The 22,305-nt window shown below is 43.3% G+C and overlaps 1 protein-coding gene across 5 annotated transcripts in view; it reads right to left on the reverse strand.

The window, feature by feature from the left end:
• Positions 1–1,147: 1,147 nt before the first annotated feature.
• Positions 1,148–22,305, reverse strand: part of LOC142585930 (MFS-type transporter SLC18B1-like) — a 63,671-nt gene continuing 42,513 nt past the window's right edge. For all 5 annotated transcript variants that reach the window (XM_075697039.1, XM_075697040.1, XM_075697043.1 and 2 more), the window contains 10 exons: positions 17,501–17,648; positions 16,434–16,502; positions 14,536–14,635; positions 13,949–14,109; positions 13,445–13,543; positions 9,922–10,010; positions 9,260–9,355; positions 8,716–8,790; positions 3,514–3,607; positions 1,148–1,814 (listed from right to left, as the gene is read on the reverse strand). In XM_075697039.1, the coding sequence (XP_075553154.1) occupies positions 1,695–1,814; positions 3,514–3,607; positions 8,716–8,790; positions 9,260–9,355; positions 9,922–10,010; positions 13,445–13,543; positions 13,949–14,109; positions 14,536–14,635; positions 16,434–16,502; positions 17,501–17,648 (1,051 nt within the window). In that variant the 3' untranslated portion in view covers positions 1,148–1,694. The remainder of the gene's footprint in view (positions 1,815–3,513; positions 3,608–8,715; positions 8,791–9,259; positions 9,356–9,921; positions 10,011–13,444; positions 13,544–13,948; positions 14,110–14,535; positions 14,636–16,433; positions 16,503–17,500; positions 17,649–22,305) is intronic.

Raw genomic sequence — 22,305 nt, forward strand, 5'->3', positions numbered from 1 at the left:
TTGACAATATAAAGCAAAAATTCGAAACCAACAGTCACTAGAGTTCAAGTTTTTCTTTTAAATGCAACAAACCTCGTCAAATTTGGTGCAGTTGTTGCTGAGAAAAACGAATTCTCCTTTTACATGTATTTAGATAGGAGCACCCGAGCTAAAGCTTCCTCTTAAGTCTGCAATGAAGCCCCGCCCACGCCCTCATAACCGCTAGCCAGTGTTCCTCCGCGAGGCTACAAATAATTCGTACTTCAAACCTCTTCTGTTACCCAAATAAGGCGCTAACTACAAAAATAAAATTATTAGCGCGTAATTTTATACCTTTCCCCTCGCCTATTATAGTGGAATAGCGAATCCCTAATAAATTATTGAACTGAAATAACATGCTTTCTTCGCTACAACTGTTTGTTGTGAAGTTTCACTTCAGTTGGCAGTGAAGGTTCACGAGTAAAACCGGCTCAGCAGTGAAATGAACCGCACAGCAGACTTTTGAAGAGTGAAATGCTCAGACTCGATACATTTTGTCCATGTCTGTTGCACACCTCATTGTTTCCGCCGATGAAAAGACTTGAAGAACAGCAGACCCTCCGGAGGGATCAAGTAGGACGCCATTTTGAAAAGGCCGCATGACAACGATTTTGTTTGCTTCTGTCATTGGTTGACGGAGTAACACAACTCCGCGCGGTCCGTGTGCCTTTGTTACCAACTACTGTTTTTGAAGTTCTATTCTACTAAAGTAATTTTTATTTTACACTTTCGCTTCTTTACTTGTTCTTGGCAGTGTTCTTCCTGCGCTTCTTTCCTGCGCGAATCCATTTGGCGTGGTTCTTTGTTTGCCAAGTAAAGGAGAGGTGTATCGCACAGGCGTATATGTAAAATACACGTTATTTCATTTCTCTTTTGTGGGGTTACGCATTTTTATGATGAATGGTGGGCGTTATTCACATTTGTACTAGTAAAGGGACCCCCCTCATTTGCATAGAAAAGTTACCTTGGGTGCCCCCCCCCCCCCCCCCCCCCCAGGAACGAAATCCTGGGTACGTGCCTGCCTAGGCGTATACATAAACGAAGGAAAGGCTTACTCAAGCACTCACGAAGACAATCTGAAAGTAAAGGGGAAGCGGAATGGCAGCAATAAACAGAGCACAATCATAGATCCTTGTTTTAAACTTGTTCTTTATTGAAACGTGCGCTGTTCTGTACGTTGAATGCGTGATTTCAATGAATGTATGACCTGTTCGCTTCTCTTTGTTGAGTGCTTGTAGCCTCTGCATTACAAGGCGTATGAGCCGTTGCATTTTTGCTTGCTTAGGGAGGTATGAACCAACGCTGATGATGGTAATTTTTGTTCATGGACGGACACGAAAGATGCCGACCACCGAGAGCTTAACAGCTTGGCTGTAAAAATGTGTGCACTGTTCTCTTCACTTTACTGAGTGCTTGTAGCCTGTGCCTTATGGGGGAATGAGCTGTTGCATTTGGGGGAATGAACCACAGATGATGATAGTTTTCTGTCGACGTTAAGCCATGAAGAAATCCCGGGATCCTAGCCATAGACAGCTGCACTGTCAAAAAAAAAAAGTTTGGCGGATTGCTTTCTGGCGCAGTCTTTTATGAAATAGATTGTTGATAGAAAAGTAATTTATTAATACAGATGAAACAAATGAAGAGAATGTGTAAAACGAATGAAACTACGAGGCAACTCATATGCGCGTCGTCGACGTTCCTGCTTGATTCCGTGGACCCGAGGAAGTTTTCGACGTTGCAATTGCTTCCTTCGCACCGAAGACGGAGTGTAGCCAGAGAGCCACAGTGGCGGGCGCCTGCAAGGTAAGGTAAGGACAAATACCTTTTCAGCACAGGCAATGGAATACCTACACTGCCAAATTTTATAAAAGTTTTGTTTCGAACTGTTTCTTACTCGCCCGTGACAGCGTTGTTCCGCCTTTTCTGGTGAATTTCAAGAAGAGACAGAAATTATTTCCGATGAAAATTAAAAAGTACATTTTGGGGTTTTACGTGCAAAAACCATGATCTTACTATGAGGCATGCGAAGTGGGACACTCCGGATTAATTTTGACCACCTGGGTTGTTTAACGCTCTCAGGGGCGGTTCTAACAGTATGTGTCGTGAATGTGGGAGAATGTGAGTAGGCGCATTCATGTATATTTAGTGTGAACAAATTTTATCGCTTCTAGTGTGCATTGGATCGGATGTGGATTAAAGCTTCGCACATGCACGTAGACAAACATTTCTAGTTTTAGTTAGGTTTCCTCGCTTTCCAAAACTGTAAAGCCGAGTAAAGTTAATCGAAGAACGCATGCGACTTGCTGGCGCAGTGCTTTTGAATGCACCCACGCAGGAAACAAATTTTGATGGCGATGATCATCCGGGGAATACTTCGATCGAATGACACCTGGGTGCGCGAACGAATGTCGCGAAGTGTGCAGCTGCGTCACACGGCGTCGTCCGACAGCGCGCGTCGGTTGGCGCACACAGCTGTTGCTGCGCTGCTGCGAAAACTGGCCGACAAATGGCGAAGGCAGGAACAGCTGCTGCACGGTGGCCTAGAAAAGAGAGGCGCGGAACAGGCACTTTATATGCGTCTCAATATTTTCTCGCCTCTTGTGCGCGCGCTGTGGTCGGGTCTATAGACGTACCATGATTTCCCATTTCAGGCGCATGCTTTTAACAAGAGCGAAGTTTGTGATCTTGGAATGGGCATCGATTTTGCAGCCACGAATCCCACCGAGTGGACGCGATATTTTCACGCGTGTGTAAGAAGGTCCAATCTGTATGTCGTCTAATGTACCCCGAGATAACGCGAGCGTGCGCCTAGCCGAAACAAACTCTGTGTCATATGAAGTGCAACCTTCGTGTCGCCCTGGCGACGTGCTAGAACGCACACAGACGCCACACACGCTACCTCGCTCCATCACTTTCGGGCATAAGAATGCAGAATGCAGTTCGCGTGCGCAAGAAATGCGCATGCGTGGCCACTCGCAATGACGGCTGCTCTCCTGGTACCTACGGAGTAGTTAAAAGCTCAGTTATTGATTGAGCAGGTGAGACGAGGCTTTGACGAACCTTGGCTATGAAGCGGGACGAAGGGCAAGAATAACGAGCCTATACGGACGCAGATCAGTATAGCGACAATGGCCTTTGCGTTCTCGTGGTTATATTTCTTCGCTTTTGATACTTCTACCAGCTTATTTGATACCTCAATGCCCTCTTTCTCCATCTCGTTGCGCTGTTGCAAAACTACGCAGAATAATCTGGTGGGCATTGAAGCCGTGAAGCCGCGGTGCCGTACCTAAGCTGAACATCCGTGCATGGGTATTGTGTAGACGTCGGGTGTGTTCTGTACTGTCCTCCGAAGCTAGCAGTTCCAATAAATAGGTACAGCTTTCTGCTGTGTGGCTATACAAACATATCTTGCCTCTGATTGGAAGTAAGTGCAAGCCCGAAGCGGAGAACCGACTGGGGAGTTCACCTAAACGCATTGGGTGCGTATCGACTTACCCATATCACCAAGATTCCAAACATGAGCATGGTGCCTTTCCTGTAGCCGTACAACTCGACGACGTAGCCGGCGACTGGGGGCGTCACCATCGCCCTGGTGTTGGCAGGATCGGCAAGTAAGGTAGGAAAAATCGAGATAGATTTGTTTTTTAAGACAATAAATGTATGTAAAGAACTATGCGACATGTTCATGACAGTGTTGATGGCGACAGCTCCGCATAGCTTCGCATTGTTCCTAAGGACATTTACTACGTAGGTGTGATGCAGAAGTATGGTCCGTTCATTCAAACGTTGTGAAGCAAAACTATACTTTTATAAGGTTGTATGAGATAATATGTAGTGACCATGTGCGCCGTCATTACACACTGTCCATATAAAGTGCAGCGCAAGACGAATGCTATAGTCGCCACGCATGCAGGTATAGCCGTCTTGCCAATGACAACTTATTTAGTCTATTATTTAATCTCACTCTCTGCCACGCCTAGTATTGAGTGGTCATTTTTTAACTGTTCGCATTAACAATGATAACTGGTACATACAGCGCATGTTATTTCGCCGCGTTCTTCTCAGATTTTTCTAGTTCTGTGATCCACAGTAGGTATTGCCATTCAGAATAACTGAACGAGTGATGAAACAATAATACATAAAATAATTACTAGACGTGTGAAATGAAGTAATGTTGAACACGTATTTGGTCAATCGACGGGTCAACAACGATGTCTGGTGAAAAAGGTTTGGGCGTAGTTTTCTTCATTACTAATTTTTTATGCATTTATTTTATTTATTCACACTGTAAAATCTCTAACGAAGGTTTTTACGGGCAGAGTAAAGAAGTGAAAATGAACATACATCCTAGGGGTGCACGCGGCGTCAAGATGTCGTATAATTTAGAACACAATTCTAACGTATGCTAAAACGCGCGAACATCGCCTATATAAACTACAGAGCTTGGCAATGTTCGCATTTACAAACAATAACATTGAAGCAAATAATGAAAAAAAGTAACATGACTTCATTTTCACGCCAGTGTATGACTTTGAAACCAGCTTGTTGTCGAGTTTTGTTTAGTATACCCGTTCAAAAACGCTTCTCATGTTCTGCAGACATTTAGATAGAAGCATCGTAGGGCTTTCGTATCCGACCATTCATTGTAAATTGTCTCTGGTCATTTCTAAGAGCGAAATACAGATAAATAAAATAGTGCCGAAATTGTTCTTAAATAAAATATGTCTAGCAACTTACATTGTAGTAAGTCTTGTGATAATGCCAAAGAAAAAAAAGCATACGCGATTTTTGCCAATTTCTTTTTCTCATGCCTGGTTTGGTGCCATTTGAGAAAATTCAAATGGCCCTCATACCTGCCAAATAAAATCTTTCTTACTTTAATTATTTGGGGAAATGTCCGTCCCATCATCATTATTTTTTAATAATAATAATAATAATAATAATAATAATAATAATAATAATAATAATAATAATAATAATAATAATAATAATAATAATAATAATAATAATAATAATAATAATAATAATGAGCCTGTTTCATGTCCACTGCAGGACGAAGGCCTTTCCCTAAAATCTACTATTTCCCCTGCCCTGCGCCAACCGATTCCAACTAGCACCCGCGAATTTCCTCATTTCATTGCCCCATCTAGACTTCTGCCATCCTCGACTGCGCATCCCTTCTCTTGGCACCCATTCTGCAGGCCTAATGGTCCACCGGTCATCTAACCTACGCACAACATGACATGCCCAGCTCCATTTTTTTCTTCTCAATTAGAATATGGTCTATACCCGTTTGCTCTCTGATCCAAACCGCTCTCTTTCTGTCTCTGAACGTTATGCCTAGCATTCTTCGTTCCATCGCTCTTTGCGCGGTCCTTAACTTGTTCTCAAGCTTCTTTGTCAGTCTCCAAATTTCGGCGCCGTATGTCAGCACCAGTAAAATGCACTGATTGTACACTTTCCTTTCCAATGATAATGGCAAGCTTCCAGTCAGGAGCTGACAATGTCTGCCGTATGCGCTGCAACCCATTTTTATTCTTATATGAATTTCCTTCTCATGATCAGGGTTCCCTGTGATTAAATGACCTAGGTAAACGTACTCCTTCACAGACTCTAGAGGCTAACTGGCGATCCTGAGCTCTTGTTTCCTTGCCCGGTTATTTATCATTATATTTGTCTTGTGCATTTTAATCTTCATTCCCACTTTTACACTCTCCCTGTTAAGGTCCTCAATCATTTGCTGTAGCTCGTATACAGTATTGCTGAATAGAACAATGTCATCGTCAAACCGATGGTTGCTGAGGTATTCGCCGTCGATTCTTACTCCTAAGCCTTCCCAGTTTAATAGCTTGAATACTTCCAAGCACGCAGTGAATAGCATTGGAGAGATTGTGTCTCCTTGTCAGACTCCTTTCTTTATAGGTATCTTCCTACTTTTCTTGTGTAGAATGAAGGTGGCTGTGGAATCTCTGTAAATATTTCCCAGGATATTTACGTAAGCGGTCTGTGCTCCTTGATTACGCAATGCCTCTATGACTGCTGGCATCTCTACTGAATAAACTGCCTTTTCGTAATCTATGAAAACGATACAGAGAGCCTTATTGCGCTCTGCGGATTTCTCGATAACCTGATTAATGACATGGATGTGATCCATTGCAGGGTATCTCTTCATGAAGCCAGTCTGTTCCCTTGAGTGACTGAAGTCCAGTGTTGCCCTTAGTCTATTGGAAATTATCTCGGTGAATATTTTATATAATAGTGGGAGTAAACTAATGGGCCTACAATTTTTCAATTATTTAACGTCTCCCATTTTGTGAGTCAGTATAATGTTTGCATTCTTCCAGTTTTCTGCGTCCCTTGATGTCGTGAGACATTTCGTATAAAGGGCCGCAAGCTTTTCAACCATGATTTCAACCTCCACCATTGATTAAATCAACTGTTATTCCATATTCTCCTGCCGATTTTCCTCGTTTCATGTCTTGCAAAGCCCTTCTAACTTCATCGCTAGTTATAGAAAGAGCGTCTGTAAGCCGTTCATTACTAATTCAAGTGGAGGTATCTTGGCTGCCCTGGGTACCGTACAGGTCCGTATAAAATTTTTCCGCTGCTTTTACTATATCTTCGAAATCGCTGATGATATTACCCTGCTTATCTTTCAGTCCATACATCTTGGTTTGTTCTATGCCAAGTTTTCTTCTCATTGATTTCATGCTGCGTCCATCTTTTAGTGCTTTCACAGTCTTTGTGACGTTATAATTTTGAATATCCCTTATGTTCGTCTTGTTGATCAGTTTTGACAGTTCCGCGAATTCCATCTGCTCTCTTGAGCTTTACACTTTCATTTTTTGCCGTTTCTTCATTAGGTCCTTTGTTGCTTGGGAGAGCTTACCTACTCGTTGCCTTGGTGCTTTACCTCACACTTCAATTGCTGCTTCTGAAGCCAGCATAGTTACGGTTTCATTCATTCCCTCTATGTCATCTTCATCTCTCTGTTCTAAGGCTGCATATATGTTTGCAAGTAGGAGCTTGAATTGGTCTGTTTCTCCCTGACTAATTTTACACTTTCCCTCTTCAAATTGAGCTGAATCCTAAACCTCACCAACCTATAATCCCTGCCCTTTACTCTACCTAGCACTTCAGCATCCTTCCCTATGCTGGGATCGGCAGAAAGCATGAAATCTATTCCATTTCTTCTGGTCTTCTCCCAACCCCCCGCAGTCTCATCTTCATAGGTCTGATACATCCTTAAAGATAAAAGTGCCACCAAAAGTTTCCCACTCTGAGGCGACAGTATTGTGCCACCTCTGGGTCAGAGTGGCATTTACGAAGGCCTACTCTTTCCACATCGGAATAGGGGATACGCCCATGTGCGACTCTCCTGGAAAGGCAGAAACGATGGTATATGTCCCTAGTACAACGCCGAGCTTTAAGCTCTCCGGACAGCATTGAACCAGCTGGAATCTTGACCATTTTCTGAAATGAAGAGTCTTGGACCATGGCCGTACGCGTCGATGGCGCAGAAAGCCACGAAAGCATTGTTGAAATACCTCAAGTCGACAGGTCTTGGCCGCCGTGTGTAGACTCGGGGCTAACCTTAAAATGTGCGTGAAACTGTGCTCTCTCTATCTCTCCTCTCTCTCTCTCTCTTCTTTCCCATACCCCTTTCTGCAGGGCAGGGTATTAAACCGGACATGTGTCTTGTTAACCTCCCTGCCTTTCCTCTCTTCTTTTTCTCTCCCTCTCTCTCCATTTAATTTTTTTTTCACCATTGGGGCTTTTCCAGGTCCACTTTCTGTTGCTACGCTTCCTAAAAAAAGTGTTCATTATTCGCAGCTTATTCCTTTCCGCGAATTCTAGAAGCATCTCTCCTCTAGCGTTCCTAGAATCGATGCCGTAGTTGCCAATTGCTTATTCACCAGGCTACTTTTCCTCCACACTTGCATTGAAGTTACGCATTTTTATAGTATACTGAGTTTGCACTTTTCTGATCGTTAATTCAACATCTTCATAAAACTGACCTACTTCATCATCATAATGACTGGAGGTTGGAGCGTAGGCTTGTGCTACCTTTAGTGTTTACCTGTTATTAAGTTTGATTACGACTACTGCTACCCTCTCATTAATGCTGTAGAATTCATCAATGTTGTCCGCTATGTCCTTATGGATTAGGAATCCTACCCCTTATCGCTTATCTGGGAGAACCCTATAGCAGATGACATGGTCGTTAGTCGGCATTGTATAGGCTTCACCAGTTCTTCTGACCTCACTAAGACCAATGATATCCCAAACAATGCCTGATAGTTCCTCAGAGGCCTGCTAAGCTAGCTTCACTCGAGAGAATTCGGGTGTTAAATGTTGCCAGGACTAGTTTCTATTGGCGGCCTGTCTGGGTCTAGAGATTCTTAGCACCCTCAGCTGCGTTACAGGTCTGACCGCCGCCTTGGTCAGCTGCTCCGCAGCTGTTGGAGATTGAGGGCTACTGGTTGATCGAATGAGTCATTTGGGAGGTAGTTCACGAATACTGCACCAGGGAGGCCAATTCTTGTTCTGGTGAGGGAATGTATTTTGTTGAAGATTATTATTATTATTATTATTATTATTATTATTATTATTATTCAAGTAAAATCGGGGATGGTCGAGACAAATGGTTTGTACAGTTAATGCGCAATGACCCATAATTATGTGCCTATAACTCACCCGAATACTGCAAACGTGAGCACTGTGCTTGACAGAAAACCGTTTGTGCGTAGATTGTCGGGGTATCCACGTTGTCTGAATAAAGAAACAACAGCACATTATACATACATGCGTAGGTATACATATAAACGCAACATCACACTAAAGTGACCCTTAGGTTAGGCGACAGCTGCACAGTTGGAGTTGAGCATGTAGTCAAACTTCTAGGCGTGCATGCCTGCGCGAAGCGCGCCAAGAATCTGCGCATACACACACCACGCTTGTGCAAAAGTCTATGCGCAGAAGGTGCCCACTTGCGTCAAAGTCGAAATGCGTGCATTAGCAGTCAGTGCACGGCGACCTATTTGAGTGCACCTTTTCTGATAACAAGTACGAATGTCCCTGAACTTGCGGACGAGGGGATAGGAAGGGGGGTGGGTCTGAAATCATGCTGAAATGAATAGGCCATGCTCGAATCACTTCAGCATTGGCCTATACCTTTTTTAATGCGAACGATAAACGTCAGAGTGGGCCCAGCATGGTTTGATTGCGAGAGGAGACTTACACAGCACGTCTCAGTCCGTGGCAGTATCCGCAGACAAACTGCGCTGACATTCCCAGGCCGGTGAAAACTTGCGAAATATAAACCAATGCTAGCGTCCTGAAAAAAAGAAAAGAAACAAGAAAAAGAAATAAAGATAAATAGGCTTTCTAGGAAAGCGAATGGACAAGCAAGTTATTGCAGATAGGACTATAGTTTCTGGGAACGCACAGGTGATAAAAAACATAATACATGGCGTGTTTGGCATTTCGACGTAAAATGTAGTTGTTAAAGACGCCTTTAGTCTTGCCGAAAGAGCTATATACATTTTTAATAAAGCCTAGAACAGGCACATCGAGCATGGAACATACAGTATACCAAGCAGTGACCCGAATCTTTGCTAGCTCGAAGCATTTGTTGGCTTGAACATATACGTAAGTGCATGCGTGCCTTAATCACAGACAGTATAGTTGTTGCGTTTCTCGTTGGTGGGCTAAACGCTTTCTTGCTTTGCCATTTTTTTCACGATTAGTCATTATGTAAAATAATGCTAGTGCGTATATGTTTGGTTAAAAGTTTCTTCTGACAAGCAGGTAATCTTCTAGATTGAATTGAAGGTCCTAGAGCAGAATGTCTTCAATTCTGAACGAAATGCGTAAAAGTATGCGAATGATTTGCCTTCATACCGCGATACAGGTAGGAATGGCGCAGGTCCTATAACAAGATACGCCACTATGGTAAACAGCTGGCCCACCATGGCGTAGAAAGCCTCCAACTGCAAAAAACAAAGAGAAGACATAATGAAAAGAGAAACGATTTATGTGTTGTTTATTAACTGCGGCAGTATGGAAAGTTTGGCTACTAAAGAGCCTGCTATCCCAATATCGTAGCTAAACAAATACACATCAAAATCACTACACCAGAAAATAGTACAAAAAAGTAATATTCGAAAGCTTTCACAGTCCCTTCGAGTGAAAGAGACACTTTGCATGCCCTCCACAAATATTCAAGGCGCTCAAAATAAAGCTGGAATTTATACAAATTTGCAATGCAATGTCAGCGCATGACCCCTGACAAGCACGAGCAGCATTTGCTTCTGCTGAACTAGATCAATTCAAAGCAAAGCACATTAAAATTCACTGGCGCGGAAAAAATGTAATGATAATAAATTGAGATGAAAAAGGAGCAACACATGAAAGCACGCAAAGTTATGATGGCAGGACAAGTACAAAGTCGACATGATAACAGCGGCAAAGTCGTTAAGACGTTTTCGCGAAATAAAATTACGTCACTACAACAGCACCATGCACAACTAATGAGGTCACAGTTGAAAAAAAGAAAAAGAAATCGCGCAACTCTTCCACGACTTGTCTTTGTTTATAGGGACAGGGCCAGGGGACCTAGCAACGTAGTTACAAATAAGAAAAGTCCATCGAAGGCGTCAAGACGATCGCGAAGTGTTTCCCGATGTTGGTCAAATATTGGCCATTCTGTTGGGGTATGTTCTACAGAACCTTCTGAAATGTCACAATGTGCACACTCGGAAGAGGGCCGTACACAACATAGAAAACAGAGTTTGTACGCCACTTTGACGATGTAAAAGTGTGTATAAAACTTGTTCCGTATCTTGAGGTTGAGTGTGAAGCGTAACAAGGGAAATTTGGCTGAGGAGTGCTTCAGTTTGGGCCACGTGGTGCGACTTAGCGCAAATTTAACTAGGGCAAATAAATATGGACGCAAGAAACATATACAGAGGACCGGCGCTGTTACAAGGAGTCCGAGTTGCACAAACACACGATTTTGTCCGCTCATCAATCCACATGATTGGCAATAACTTGTGCCTCCGTCGCCGAAGTGCCGTTTTCACGTCGGATACGTAAAATGGTAATGGTGTGAATTTGTTCAAAGCATGCACCGCAGCAGCCATTCTGTCCACCACTTCATTTGCCGTGGCGTTGATTTGCCATTCCAGAGTAGGTACGTGTTAGGTCCATCTTACCTGGCAGCCTAGAGTCACACCAGAGAAACGATACTTGCGTAAGATTTCAATGGTATGGCCGCCCAAAGAGAGTTTCAAGTTCTTCAATTTATTTCTTGTGAATGGTAGAACCACTGAATTTGCGTGAAAAATTTGCATGTCTCGCTCCTTGAGGTAATCGCTTACTTCACGTTCTTGAATATGGTGTTCGATGATTTCAAGTGATTTGTAAGATGTCTATATGCATAAATCGTCTGCGTACAGAGATATACCCATGACATCAGACAGCACCGCCGGAAGGCCTGCGATTGCAGCGGGGAAAAGAAGCGGGCTTGAAACGCTCTCTTGGGGTACGCCTTTGTGCATTTTGTATAAGCGCTTTCGCCATCGTTGGTTGTAATGTATATATGTCTGTCTCACAAAAAGCTTGCTATCCATTTTAAAGCATGGTCATCCACTCTAAGCAAAGCAAGCCCTTGGAAAACAGACAGGTGGGCGACCGAGTCGATTTCTTTTCTAAAAAACGGAAGAAACTTTGTCGAGACTAAAGTGTGAAACGGCGGAAGCCTGACACCATTTGCAATGGCGATTTGTGGCGTCGGAAACACCTTGGGGGCACATAACTCGTACACTGTTATGTGAATGTTTGTTTGTTTATTAAATGCTTGCAACGTCGTTTACGCCTATGTCTATCGTTTCGATGTCTCCTGAGTCCATCATTTCAAAGCTGTCATCTGGGAGGATGTCAGCTTGCAACTCATGGCCGGTGAACTCCTTGTGCTTTAGTGGGTCCACATCCAGGATGGCTGCTTTGCAGCGCCGAACTGTTGCAGTAACTTTTGTGGATCAGGAGGAGACGCGTCTTCCATGGTGGTGTCGGCGTGTAGTTGGCCATCCTCATCATCCACTTTGCTCGATTGACTTGTACTTGCTCGGCTTGCCACGGCAAGATGGCGGTCACGGCGCTTCCGAGCTTCATTTGCCTTGGTGCCCGGAGATGCAGCGAGTCGCTTCAGACGCACTGCCTCTCTTGCGATGACCGGTCGCGTCCCTGGACTCTGTGGTGTCGGACGCGCCTTGCCGCCCTGATGCATGCGACGTATACGCTCAGCCTCTCTTGAGCGCCGCTTGCGTTCAGCGGCTGCCGCACGTCGGGTGTTGGGAGACACTGATTTGGCGAGACGGGGCATCCTTCCCACACGATACCGCAAAGCAAACTGCCCCCACCGCCGCCTCCACACCACACCCAAGCAGACGGTCGTCACGCACGCCTCGCGACAGTGACTTCAGGCCACACAGCGCCCAATCGGGAGGCCACCTTAAGCGCGTGACGGCAATGACGTCAGGGCGCACCATCGAACACACGGCCGCCACGCGTGCCGATGTGATGAGTCATCCCGCGCGGCGCGGAACCACTCCGACACCCGCACTTGACGACAGTGACGTCACGCACGCGAGCCAACCAGGAGGCGTACACCTTTGCCTAGCGACAGTGACGAGTGATGACACAGAGGAGACCAATCAGGAGGCCGGAAAGCTGCGACAGTTTCTGCTAACGACAGATGACCTTGACAATGAGCCATTAAAAGCTTCCGCCTTAATATCTCTGAACACAGCGGCAGCGATGTTGTCACAGTTCGTCTCATTTTCCACAGACGTTACCAGATCAAGGATTGGGATCTTTCAACACAAGGGAACGTATGCTTCCATTCACACGTGATTGAGTATGTCTAGAAAAACTGACGTACTGGTGGGGCTGAGATTTTTTTCAAAACGCAGTATGATATATTGTCTGGGCCAGTTGCTATCCTCACTCGGGTTAGAGATAAAGCGGTACGCAACTCTAGCAGAGAGTACGTGCTGTTCAGTTAAAATTGAGGTAGCTCACAATCACCTTGGACTTCCTTCTCTAAAGAAGCAGCTATCGTATTCAGAGGTGGGCCAGGTTGTTTAACTTTTGTCAGAATGACGAAAATTGATTTACAAGCGTCCCGTTCGGATACTCCAAAAGCTGTGGTCAGGGCTCTGAAAGGACTGCATTGGGATATTGGATGACTTAAATCATTGATTGTTTGCCAGATTTTCGGGAGCGGAGTAAATGGAGTGAGTGAGGCGCAGAGATCACCCCAATGTCCTTAACAAAATTTTTGCATGTGTCGGTTAGACTGACTCTCTGTGTAATTTTTCATCATTCCTGGTATTGTTCGGGCTTCGTTGTATGGTTTACCTACCTTATAGTGAGAGAAGGCGCCGGCAATAAAGCCTCCCAAGGAATAACTGGCAAACTGGACCGTGTACACACTGCCCAAGATAGTACCAGTGAGGTTGAACTGAAAAAAAAAGAACAACCAAAGAGCAAGCTTCTTTGATTTTCAGGCCCTTAAATGGCCGTCCAAGAAAACGCCATTTCGGCATGCGAATGATAAGACGGCAGGCCTAGCGGTCAGCGTGCGATAAAAGATAGCGGGATCCTACGCATGAACTACGAGAGAGCTGCTAAACTCCATTTTGTGTGACGGGTAATATGCCTTAACTATATGCATATATTTAGATATGTTATTGCGTGCTGTGGGGGGGGGGCATTTTTATTGCTTCATTGTATTACCCTCTTATGTCAAAGCCGACCGAGCTTTTAGGGTACAAGTGTAGATATAATTAATAACAGCCCGACACAATACTCTACGTCGTCTGTGCTTGAAAAGGAGCTTAAATAATGGCCTTTCTTAGATACTGACATTCTCTAGGCTGGGTTCCAGCGTGGGCTCGTTGAAGCCTAGAATGATCCAGCTCATCATGAGTGTCACCATGTCGATGAGAAACACGGGGTCGATGAGAAGCCAGTAGTAGCTCCTGTTCTGGCTGCATTTTTCTTGCATCTCATCGCTCTCATCATCCTCTGAAAAACATAACGATCGCTACGCTAATTCACGGAAAACAAAGAACAAAAGAGAACAGTTTTCACGCGTACGGAGCCTAAAAGACCGCACGAAGCTCCGCGGCACTTGCTATTCTTGGTTGCTGTTTTGGCGTTTACCTTCCCATTTGGCATGTATTGCATTCTCACTAAACGTGGCTTGTTAATACGTGCAAGTTGGTCAACAGACTTGCGGGTTAATACTACTTTTGAGGTACGTGGTAGACAAAAGCGTGCAAATGTCACTATGGGTTTCAATGCCGCCTTCTACTTTGAGCTTTGAGTATGTGGTATCGCTGTGAACTTATTTATCAAAGGTTGTGGAAGGAACGCTTATTCAGTTTGTTGTAATGCTTATTCAGCTTGCTTTCCGAAGTTGTTTTCTATAAGTGAACTCATTGGGCTTACCTGAGTACTGGTTGAGTTTCGAACTAAATTTGGCGATTACTGGAAATGAGAGCATTGTAACGGCTCCCAACACGAAGAACGGAAGCGGGTAGGCCCATGCCTGCAATGGAGAGGGCACATCGTCAGCAACAATTAAAACAGCATTGACAGAGAGAGAATAAACGCTATATTCAACGGTGTCGTTCGTGTAACAAGTGTTTAGGAAAACCCTCAAATTCTCATCGCATTTAACGCAGCGCAAGAACATGTGCGTCAGTGATACGACGAATGTGACGTGATTTATTTTGTTTGCAAGTGTATTAAGCACGATTGACAGCGGAAATTTTCTATAAAACGGTACTAGCAAACTTAGCAAAACGAAGAGTGTGGCGGATGAGTAAAACAGAAGGAAGCGTATTCAAATTCTCAAAAAAAAAAGACCTACATATCTCTATCTCAGTCTTTTTTTTTTTTTTTGTAGTGAAATGTCCAACATGGAGATGCAGCAGGTTAACGTCTTTGACAAGGCATGTTCGCCACGCTGCTTAAGTACTGCGCGTGCGCAAATGAAATATGATAACGCTGTTGATGACGAAGCTGATAGGAAACAGCGGTATGCGAATTTGCGAGAAATGTCAGACCTGCTTAGCACTGACTCCTTATAGCCGCGGCATAGCCTTAATTAATTTAATTATGTACTTTTACGTGCCAAGCCTCGGTATGATTAGGAGGCATGCTGTAATGGGGGACTCCGTATGAATTTTGACCACATGGGCTTCCTGAGCGGGCACCCAATGCACGGTACACGGGCGTTCTTGCATTTCACCCCAATCGAAATGTGGCCGCCGGGGCCGGGATTATTGATACCGCGCCCGTGGGCTTAGCAGCGCTACGCCAAAGCCACTACGCCACCACAAATATATATATATATATATATATATATATATATATATATATATATATATATATATATATATATATATATATATATATATATATATAATATATATATATATATATATACACACACACATATATACTTACAGGATGCCATGCGGACCCGTTGTGGTGGCGTAGTGGCTTTGGCGTAGCGCTGCTAAGCCCACGGACGATATATGTATATATATATATATATATATAATGTTATTTAAATCAATTTTTAAAGCAAGGGTGGTGTATTTTAGAAAGAAAGAGTGAGGTCACGTGAACCACGTTTTTCGCAGCACGCTCAGCTTACCTGGATTGACCACTGTAGTTTTACGCCACACTATGATGCAGTAAGAAAGACGTGAGTTAAAAAGGGGCTCGTATTTGACCGTCATAGGCAGAGTGTTCCAATGACCGTGTATTAATCCGAATAACTTGCCGTATTTTGACATTATATGATAGAACATATACGTTAGTCGAGGAGATAAAACATAATCAATCGGGCAAGGAAACTAAGTTAAGGAACTGGTGACCATGCAAAAGTTCAATAGATCACAATGTTCTAGAGTTGAATTGCAGTTCACATGCGTTGGTAATTATTCCACTTCCCAAAAAAGCAATACAGTTTAAGCATGAATAATAATGTTATTTGTTGCCATTGGTTGCGCAGCAGTTTTATTTGCACCAGTTTAATTTTTATACTTTCAGGCCTTGCTGAAATTTATTTGGAGGCTGTTCTCACTGGAAATCAGGAAGGTTTTGCAAACCCTCACCAGATGCGCATATTTGCTTTTCATTATGTACGGGGACAAATTCTTGTTCAGAAAACTAGCAAATGACACAGCATTCTTAAATGCACTTCAGCATTTTAATGCGTACGCAACGCATTTAAATATTGAAATTAATGTGCAATTATCTGGCTTCTGTTTACGAGCTATGGTTTCTTTAGCAGTTGCATGAGGTCATTGATAGCAAAACAACGGCGCACTCACGTCAATCAGAGCACCGCCAATAGCCGATCCCACCATGTTGCCAGATCCCCAGAGGAATTCTAGGAACGCCTGAAAGCGTGAAATACAGCATGAGCTTTATGCGATTCGAAAAATTCTACAGCGCTTTAGTACCAGATCCAATCTTCGTCAAATTATGCAAGCGAATATCTCAGATAAAGGACGAACGCTATTCAAGTATATACATGTAAAATATTTGCTCGGTTAAACGCAAAAGTGAATATTGTGTACATAAAAGACAAACTCTGTTAAGGTTATTGCCTACGAATTGTGTGCAGAGACCATGCTTGCTTGGCAAACGGTTATTTAAGTTTTTTGAGGACATAATGCATCTTGCGATGATTACATTCGTTGGAACTTTCATAACCGTGACGAGATAAAAAGACTAAGGTTTTATGGGCGCTTGCATTAACAAAGTCAGTGTGATACGTCTGGCCTCCTCGCGACACGTAATGAATCCCATATATTCAGCTAAACTTGGAGATGATGGGAACAAAGGAAGTACAACAATTTTGCGTAAACAGAAAGTTTTTTCCTTTGCATACGTCTATAAAAAGGTCAAGGAATCTAAAATTCCTCCTCCTCATCATCATTATAATGATCCCTGCCTTCAAATTGTATTCCTGTACAGCCTCGACTATTAGATGATAGCGTGGGCAATATGCTGCTGCGATGCCGTGAATTGCTGCAATGAATGCGAACGTGGCTGTGGTTGGTGTCGTCGGTGACATGTGTCTAGTCAAGTCGATGTCTTACAGGAAGTTCCAGGTCTGATCTTATAGTGGAAGCGGTGAACTAGTTTGCCAGCACGATGCTCTTGATGCTTACAACTTTTGCGAACAGAACGAATACTGGTATACAACTTAGATGTATCGCTTATTTTGTGGGTGTTTTCTTTGTGTGCACACGGATACATTTTGAGATAGTAGGCAAATTCTGAATGTTTCGCTCGCCGTTTACTGCTATCCCAAGTCATTATCTGCGAGCTTCCGGCTGCAGTTTCGAGGCGCTTTTGAGACAAGATGGCGTGAATCTCTGCAAGCACTTACAATTATAGCTCCTCTATATTTCGGGAAGCGCGTCGTGAAGACGGCGAACATGCTGACAAGGTAGAATGTGTTGGTGATGCCTCCGAGAACGACGCATGCTATGGACAGGCCCAGCAGGATGTTGCCTCCAGGCGACCAGTAGAGGCAACTGCACATGTTGTAGAATGGCGCAAAAAGCGTTAAGTACCACCACATACAACCCATGATAAAGATAGGCGATGAGTCTTCCTGAGTTCATGGCCGACGCCGACGCTGCTCGCAAATACATACATACATACATACATACATACATACATACATACATACATACATACATACATACATACATACATACATACATACATACATACATACATACATACATACATACATACATACATACATACATACATACATACATACATACATACATGTGCAGCAAAAAAAATTACGTTCTTGTGTATGTCATTTGCCATGCTGCCTCTCAGCATAAGAAAATATATTTTTTCCTCCGAACGTGACAATAGAAGCTTAAGCCTTCTCTTGTTGTTTTGGTGCTCCTGCAGTGCTTTTGTTTTCCTATAAGGACGTATACGATATTAAAGTAACGTTACTAATGATGTTGGAAGGTGAATAAAGACATTTTAGAGCCTACGTCGATTTTTGCGTGTCATTTGAGCCAGGAAATATTGCTTTCTTTCAGCAACCTCATGGCGCTTTCACTTAACATGTATTTAGAAACTTTCCATCGTTTGCCGTTATATGTACAATCCCCATCTAAATTTACCATAATGGGTAGTAGTATATGAGCAAAGAAACAAACAAACACACAAGCCGTATAATGAGCACGGTGCCCTCAAGGTTTCCTATTTCATTGATGTGAATTACCGTATATTTTAAATTTCCGAAAATATCTTGGCCCACTCTCCGATTCCGCTACTCACGCGGAATTACATGCATTCCTACACTCATACCTTGACTTACAACACAACCGATCTAAGCTAAGCCTCTTATGCAAACACTCTTAATTTAGTCATAATTAACGCCTCTGATATTATTTCTGAGATAACCCACTTGGAGGGCCGATATAATCATGGATATTAATGCGTAGCATTACGGAGCCCGTGTCGCCGAAAAATCTGGTGTCGGCGTCCAGCTTCCGACGTCGTTACGACAAAAACAATTTTCGAACCACCCATACTCAGGCCATCCATGTGACGCAATATATTTACTAAACTCATTGAATTTCTGAGGCTTAAATACGCGGAAAATACGTAAACCACGACATACACACAACCTACAGACACGATAGTTCTCGGATTGTAATTTAACCGAGAAAACATAATTCTGTTGCGCCCAAACTCAAAGAAACCATTTTACAATTCAGACTGGCCGCGCGCACACGTCGGGGGCCACGTAGTGGTGCGTCCGGTAGCTTGCATTTCCTCTACCTGGCGCTCGCCTCCAACGCAGCGTGGCCCACGCACGAGGCCGCGTTTCTCCGAGAAAGCCAGCCTGCGTGCATAGCGTTCGTGGCCAGCGCTTCCCGGTAAACATTACGCTTACATGCGCTCCAGTTGCCGGGAAGCGTGAGAAGCAGCCAGGGATCTTTGAATGCTGTCGCGTTCCACCCTTAAAGGCCAAGCTTAAGCGCCCTCCAAATTTTTTATCACTGGTGAAATCGTCCGCCCAATTAACAGATGGGAGACTAGACAGACGTTAGTAAAGTGCTAATTTATTGTGTAAGTGTAAAGGCAACTAAAGTGCCTTGAACTCGGAGCTCGTTATTTTTGCTGGGCACTTTCTAGGATTATCTTCCTTAGTATCATTGAGGGGAACGGGGCGTTGCTTAAAAAATTTGGAGGACGCTTCAGCTTCGTCTTTAAGGGCGGAACGCGACAGCGTTCAAGGACCATTTACTGCTTTTAATGTTTCCTGGCAACTGCAGGTTATGTAACCGTAACGTTTATCGGGAAACGCTGGCTGCGAACGCTATGCACGAAGGCGAGCTTCCTGGTAGAAACACGGCTTCTTGCATGGATCAATCTTCTGTTATTGTTTCGCACTTTTAATATTTCAGTCTGAGAAGAGCTAACATAAAGGATATGCACTGTCGATATTTTTTCCTATTAATTTTTTTTGTGGGCTGCCCTTCTCAAAACTCCGAGAAATAACTTTGTAAAGAATGAAAGACAAAGTGTGAGCAACTTTGGCATTAAAAAATTGGTTGGGCATGCGTGGTTCGGTATTTGCTTCACTATGAATTGCCTTCCAAGATTTTTCGCTCACGCCGCCGACACCGGCTTTTCTGCGATACGAGCTTCTAAACGCATTAACATATGCTATCTCATCTGATGAATAAATTTGTTCCGATGATAGCCATGAAGTGCCATAATAATGGGACACGATTTACGCAAACGCTTCGATGGGTTCAGAATAAGAAGAAACGCCTTTACAGGAAGTCCGATAAAAACTGTCTTTCAGAATCCTGGAAGAAGTATAAAAAGGCAGATAAAAAATAGCGGTCATTGTTAAGCTCTACGCGTCGTAAATTTGTAAACTATGATTTGTCGTCGATGCTCCAGTTAGACCTCCAAACGTCTTGGCGGGCAATAAATCTGCGTAGCCATTCCGGTGTAACTCTAAAAAATAACAGCCGCGAAATAATCCCGGAGTCGAACTGCGCAGGTCATATTAATAGTGCTTTCATATCTGTTTTGACGAGCGAAGACACCACTTCATGTTCTGATATCTGCTTTTTTTTTTTACTGAAACTGCTATGGCAGAGGGGGTTAATAAGCAAAATGTCATCGTATCTATGCTGACTAAACTTAAAAGTTTATACTGCTTCTGATTACATTGGATTTAATAGCGAGACACTCAACAATTTCGTTCAGCCTTGCCTCATTATTATCCGCTCTTACCTCAGTATCATTATCGACTAAGGCCGTTACTAATGACTGACATGCTGCCAAAGTAATACCACTTTTGAAGTATGGTAGCCGTTAATTGTTCGCCACTGAACATAGGCCCCTTATTTTAAGTAAAGCTCTTGCTTGGGCTAGTGGTTCATGCTTGCAGTAGTAAAGGCAAGGCGCAGAAGACCAGGACTCAGGAAGAAGAACACAAACGACAGGACCGGCGCCACTCACAACTAAGTTTATTTTCGCAACAAGCCTGCCTTATGTAGGTTATTCACGCCGAGTCACGCACAAAACTTCAGAAGTAAAAAACAGCAATCTATCGACCATTCAGGAATCTTATCTGGCACATATTATCGAATGAGCAAACAAGAACCACACGTGGATCAGCACAGGAGGCAATTGATCTAGTATAGTCTTTTTCCAAGCCAACGGGGACAAAAACCAGACATAAAAAGTACCGTCTACACTTCACTACTAACCAATCTATCCACAACATAACACACTTCAAACACCTAAGGCCCAGTCAGTGATAAAACCCGCACGACTATGGGAATAATGACCAACGAATAACACGGAAAAACATGAAAAATGCGTCTAAGTACAGTGTCTGCGTCAAAACTAAAATCTCTAATAGTCACTCACCGAAAAAAATTATAAAACATGTGACCACGCGAAAAAGGAACCACGTGAAAAAACAATGAAATGGACAGAAGTGATGAACAATAAAGGTCTAAAGAACAGTGTCTGCGCCAAAAAAAAAGTGCGACAAAAGCTTAAGAGCCACTAGAAAATCGTCAACAAAATAAAACTAGTTAAATAAAAGGAAGACAGACGGTAAAACCAAATGAAATCACTCTAACATGAGGCCTAAATGAAACCTTCCAAAAAAGTCGTCTCCTTGTCGCTAAGCATAATGGACGGCCTGCTGACGCATGCGTTTCCCTCTTTTTTGATGAAATAGGCTTCCACAATTTCCCGCTCAAACCTGTATTTTCCAAACTTCAAAAGATTGTAAGATTATTCCATTAAACAATAGTTCTAGGAATAAAGGAATATTTGAAGCAATTTTTTTAGTAGTTAACGGTGTCAGTCATGCAGTGTGTGTCAGTGTCAATTCAGGTCTGTCAGTGTCAATTACGCGTAGCATAACCAGCAGAAAAAGGGATAAAACACGATGTAGCAATGTTGTAGTGCCCTTTTATGAGCTGAAACCGTGATAACCGTGATACCATGACGTACTTGCACGAATAAAGTTGTTACTATGTTCTCGAACACAATTTGCAACCACTAATAACCGTGATTCTTCTGTCGGGCATGTAACTTCCGGTTCCGTCGAGGCAGTGTTCTCGCTCCCTAATTATTTCTCATTTATGTAAATGACTTACCCTCTCGCGTTTCTTGCAGTATTAGATTATTCGTTGACGACTGCGTGATTTGCCGTAATATTTCTAGTGATACTGGCCATCTAGTTTTACAAAACAATCTTTACATGCTCGATGATTGGTATACAACTTGGCTCATACCTTTAAATTTTTCTAAATCCAAAACGATGTATTTCTCTAACTTCATTTCCTGGATAAAGAGTGCTTACACAATTAAAACCAGCCAGTCGTACTTACTAGTACTTACAGGCAACTTTGGCTGCACTTGCAGCCCGACTTATCATGGCAGTACCATATTGCTCACATGTTTCCATCTGCCAACTGCTCATTAAGACTGCTCAAGTGCAACCTCCAATAAGCGGCTGCGCAAATTCGTAAACTTGCTTACATTTCATTAGTCTGCCCAAAAGTAGAACATGGATTCGCCATCTGGGACCCAGAGCAGGCTTACATTATTGCCAACATGGGATCCTTGCGAAACCGTGCTGTGCCACTCATTTATTCTGAATACTGAAGTTTC

The sequence above is a fragment of the Dermacentor variabilis genome, chromosome 6 (assembly GCF_050947875.1).
Source record: "Dermacentor variabilis isolate Ectoservices chromosome 6, ASM5094787v1, whole genome shotgun sequence".
Lineage (NCBI taxonomy): Eukaryota > Metazoa > Arthropoda > Arachnida > Ixodida > Ixodidae > Dermacentor > Dermacentor variabilis.